The sequence below is a fragment of the Montipora foliosa genome, unplaced genomic scaffold (genome assembly GCF_036669935.1).
Source record: "Montipora foliosa isolate CH-2021 unplaced genomic scaffold, ASM3666993v2 scaffold_485, whole genome shotgun sequence".
Lineage (NCBI taxonomy): Eukaryota > Metazoa > Cnidaria > Anthozoa > Scleractinia > Acroporidae > Montipora > Montipora foliosa.
In genome coordinates this window covers 1,143,035-1,148,034 of record NW_027179795.1, presented here as the reverse complement: position 1 = coordinate 1,148,034, position 5,000 = coordinate 1,143,035, and the positions used below count along the sequence as shown (strand labels likewise).

The 5,000-nt window shown below is 42.3% G+C and overlaps 1 protein-coding gene across 1 annotated transcript in view; it reads right to left on the bottom strand.

Moving 5' to 3' along the window:
• Nucleotides 1–114: 114 nt before the first annotated feature.
• Nucleotides 115–5,000, bottom strand: part of LOC137990049 (acyl-CoA dehydrogenase family member 11-like) — a 38,279-nt gene continuing 33,393 nt past the window's right edge. Inside the window, exons 11-15 of the mRNA XM_068835590.1 lie at nucleotides 4,395–4,487; nucleotides 2,059–2,136; nucleotides 1,159–1,351; nucleotides 355–421; nucleotides 115–247 (exon numbers count right to left, since the gene is read on the bottom strand). Coding sequence (XP_068691691.1) covers nucleotides 115–247; nucleotides 355–421; nucleotides 1,159–1,351; nucleotides 2,059–2,136; nucleotides 4,395–4,487 — 564 coding nt within the window. The remainder of the gene's footprint in view (nucleotides 248–354; nucleotides 422–1,158; nucleotides 1,352–2,058; nucleotides 2,137–4,394; nucleotides 4,488–5,000) is intronic.

The window sequence follows — 5,000 nt, the reverse complement described above, 5'->3', positions numbered from 1 at the left end:
GATTTGTTTTGTTGTTTTCTGGAGACCGTTCAAGGTCTGTAGACCTGACGACAAAAACATTAGCTTCTGAAAGTCTTCTTTTTGCCTGAACACCAGATCCCTGAGGCCAATCAGTCATTGTGTTGCTTTTTTTGTAAACTCCGGATTTCCCTCCATAACGAGTGCCAGGTCACACGCGGAGTTCTTGTGATCATAAGCGTTGTATTTGAGCTGAGTGAGGGCTGGGCTCAAGTCAAGGCGACACCACCTAAAACGATTATAAACACACCTCATACACTTTTGCAGACCCTGCTTTTTTGTTTACACTGCATAAAATATACAAAGAAACCTAATCGCCCTCTAATGCTACCATACCTGACGGCAACTTGAATGTCCTGTTCACTCGACTCTTTCCACGACGCGTGCTCTATAAGCAATGACGCTGGACAAAGAGACAAAATGAACAGTGCTTCAAATAAAGGAATTGTCAGCTCAAGTTACAAACCACGATATTTTATAATTTCCCTACCCATCTTCTTGCTTCTAAACCTGACACAAAAAGGTAAATAAATGAATCAAGGATCTAGGATTGTTCCCGCTTTTAAATTTCACGATTCTTCTCCGAGCAAAGAGTCCATATGCACGTCATCTTCATTTGGTTAGTATTTTGTATAATATCGCTGTATTGCCGTCATGCTCATCTTCTGGAGTGTGGTTTTTTTTTAAATTTAATCGCTGGCTGTTTCCTCGCAGGCCCGCACTATTCAAGCGGACGAGGACGAAAGAACAACTCGGCTTTCATAAATATGTTTTAATCAATTTTGACTGATCACGATCTTCTCTGATCCAACGCTGCGCAATACTTATCGTCCACGGTTTTTGCAAAGGTTTTATAACCTCAACTTCACTAATGCTGGAAGTAATGGGTGACATATTACAGTCGCGTTAACTGCGCAGTAACGTTGCGCACAAACAATTAGCGCGAACGTATTGAGCTATCTTTGCCACGTCTTATGAAAGCTGTTTAGACGCGCGGAGACTGGAGGCCATCAGAGGGTAACACACCCAAAAAATTAGCCTCTCGAGGCTATAAAATCTCTTTGTGGTTACATTAACTGAAAGTCAATCAGGAATAGCACCAGCCGAAGGGCACTGCTTGGATTTATACACATATTGTACCTATGTAAATCCTTGCCAAGCTATATGCCAGATCACGAGCGGCGAGAGGGCCTGAGATTAGTCCAAAGTGTTGCGGAGACAGCAGAGCATCCATTGAAGATTGAACTTGTTGACGCAGAGTGCTAAGTGTTGAATGAGACCAGGAAGCCGTTGATAATTTTTCTGATACGTACAAGTGGAAAGCGTTCAAAACCTGTAAACAAAACATGAAAACACTTGCGAGATAAGCAACCTAAACTGGCATCCGAGGTGGTTGTTACACCTACAGATTTGAGTGCAACCGGCACTAGACAAAAACTTCGAACACATGCATCAAACAACTAGGCTATGACCACGTGCAGGGAAACTCCCATGGCAAACTAAAGAGGCGGCTGGTAACCGACAGCGAACGCGGGAGAATAACATTCGAGAGATTTAGCATCACGTTAAAATGAAACAGAAATTAGATGGAGCTGCTTCTTGTTCTGAAACCGCGAAGGTTCTCTAGTTCTAACCTGTTTTTCTCTTTGGAGAATTCTCTCAATATCTGTAACCAATAAGCAAAAAATGAGATAAAAAACAAACATCGTTCTTTGACTTTAAATTTCTTATTATCACAGGAGTGGGAAAAGACTGGGAAATCAATGATGCCGGAAATACCGCATGTCCATGCAGAACAACGGAAGTGGCCGGCAGCTAGTGCTGGAAATGGCAACATCTTAGTTGAAAAACAAAGGGAAAACCCGGCGAACGTGTGATAAAAACGCAGAAAAACACGGCCTTGAAGCCTAAGATAAGCCAATGAAAAGCGAGTTGACTATCGTAAACAGCGCGGGGAAAGATGGAGATTTAAAAATGGCGATATAACTTTAATCTAACCAAATTCAGTTTATACTGCAAAGCGCAGGAATGAAAACTTACCTGGCCTTCGCTTTTGAAAACCGACTTTAAGACATCTAGAGAAAGAACGTTGGTAGTTCCTTCCCAAATAGGAAAAACCTTTTTAACAGAAGTAAAACGAGGTCGTTAAAATTGGAGAATAGTTGAACAAATTGCTGCAGCCATCAGAAGCAATAATTTATTTCAACAGCAACTCCAAGAATAAAATTTTGTGGACATAATTAATTTAAATAAACCTATTATTCAGCCTCGTTTCCAGGCTTTAAGCACTCAATAGCAAGAAGCGCAAGACCTGAGGCCGAGCGTGATAGCGGAAGGCGTCCCTCGGGGGAATCTTCCCGATCCGCTCGACCGATGAAGTCATATTTGATTCACGTGAGGACGACTGGGAAAGAGTCTGCCTATTATGAACTTACTGACTGAGATAAGCCGGACAGCAAAATACTTGCCTCGAGACTATTACGTCCCTGCGCCATAATTGAGAGCCAAATAATTCTCGCCATGCTAGACCTAACTCAGTCAATAAATGTGTTATCATGTGAACAGACAAAACTTTAGGTTTCTTCGCGGCCCTTTCTGATATTAATAACTACTTAATAACCGAGAGTGAGGTCGTTACGGGAAAATCTCAAACTGAGGCCTTGCCGTATTGACCTCGCTATCGCTCGGTCAATACGGTAGGCCGAGGTTTGAGATATTCCCGTATCCACCGAACGGTCGAGGTTATTAAGTTGTTTATTATATGGCACCAGCAACAAAAATAAAGCCAACAAGCCAAAGCTGGCGCAGCGGAAGTGATCATTACATCCGGTGATGCGCGCGCTTCACTGTTCACTCATCGTTTCAAATCGCAAAAATCAAGTGAACTGACGCGTCTTTCGATCTAAAATAATCATTATTTTCGTCACAATTTCTTATAGCCGTGAAAAGGTCATGTAGAAGGTTAGGGCCACGTCACAACAAGGAAAATTTTGTCAACATCTCTGAGAATCAAAGGCCAAAGTCAATACGTAAACGTCAACGGTCTCGTGGAAAATGAAAAACTTTGCCAGTAAATGGTCCAGGTCATCAGCCGGTAGGTTCAAAATTTCTTTATCGCCCTTGCATATTGATGACAAATAGCGATGAAATGTTTTCATGTCGCTGACTGTTTTCTTTGTTGTGTTTTCACTTTTTTGCTCCTTTACAAAAGTTTCAATCTCTTCTTGGCTGTTTCCTTCGTTTTCTCTGTCGCCAACTCGTTCATTATTTGTTTCTGTCAAATCACCGTTGTCCAGAAATTCGTACTCGTCCGGGTAATAAAATTCACTCCCAGAGTGTTCTTCCTCGTCACTCATTGTCAGCCGCTACAATTTTCAGACAAAAATTAGATGGTTTTTTAATTACCTTTTGCTTTGTTTTTGCAAGCCCGTAATCGGCCCGTGGGCATTACGGGAGAATAATGTCCTACAATTCAGTCACAATTAGCCAATCGGAGCGCGCGTTATATCGGCCACAAACACAAGCCATATAATAAATGTTATTAACGCTGTGTTAGCTTCTTGTTCCGAAACCTCTTTGTCAAATGGTTCATCCGGATAACAAACTACGCTTTCGACTTCGTTGTGTATTCACTGCTGGCTTTCGTTTACCGCCGGCAACACATAAATTAACAATTAAGAAAATTGTTACAAACAAGGTGATAGGGCGGGTTCCGGCAGACGGCTTTTTTCGAACTGGCTCAGCTCAGCCCGTCAGGACTCGCTCACGTCATCTTGAGGATGCGATTTTTCTGTAGGATTGGGTCATCGGGACATACGGTTTACACGACAGGAATAAAAACAGATAAAAGGAGTGGTTCTGCACGTGACCTCGCTTTGAAAAAGAGGCAAAATTGAACTTGGTAATGGCATCGGGGATCAGATAATTCTTCTGTCTTCGTGAATTTTCCAGCTAAAGTTTTCTCTAGTGGCCATTTAAGTCGCAACGGAGATTTCTTCTCTCAGAAGATTCTCCTCTAACTTCATACTATTCTCCTGCTCCTTGAATTCGCAATGGAATCTGTAGTGTCCGACTTCTCTTTAATAGATAAATTCACGCTAATATTTACACACGTTATATTCCTGGTCCACTCTTACATTCGCTGATTAAATCTCTAATTTGTAAATCTATAAAACACGCCGTACATATAAAAACACTCCTCAGGTCTCATGGGGATAAGTAGTCCAGGTCTGGACCCCCTCTCCTGTCACGCAACGCTGGGGAGAGACCCTCTCTTCCCGGCGTTGCGTGACAGGAGAGGGGGTCCAGAACTGGACTAGGGGATAGGAGACCTGGACTCTTCAAAAACCACAGCAACAAAACGAGTGCTTCCATACCTGAGCGTCCCTCAATAATACTGGCAAGCCTGTGTCTTCAATGTACCCCTGGCCACCAAAACTCTCCAAGCCCTCTGAGACTACCTGTATGCACTGAGAGAAAGGAAAATAAAAAACCGTTGATACACTTGGTATCACCACGCAAAAAATAATAAAAAAGTCACGCTTTCCCATGCATTTCTATATGATGACTGCCGACTCAGTTGGCTGCACTACTGCTGTTAAACTCCCTATGGATCGTGGATCGTGAAAGAAACTCTATCAGAATCGCAAAACTGAGAACGCTTCGAACGCAAAAAATGAACCAAAAAATTACGAACACATATATACTATTTAGGCTAGAAATGACTGACTGACTTACAACTGAGATCAATTCAGTGAAAGTCAGTTTCCATTAAATTTCGTGTAGCTAAGATTTCTTTAAAACTAGATTTTTGCGTCGACAACTTCAACCTCGAAGCTATGTACTGTTGCTACCTGGTGAACAAGATCCGCGGTAACAAATGATCGCGAAAAACAAGTCGCCAAGCAAGACAAGCCGGCTGCCAAGTTATTTCGTCATCGTGAGGCCTGTTCTGCTGCACTATAGGCCATTTTTGAAATATC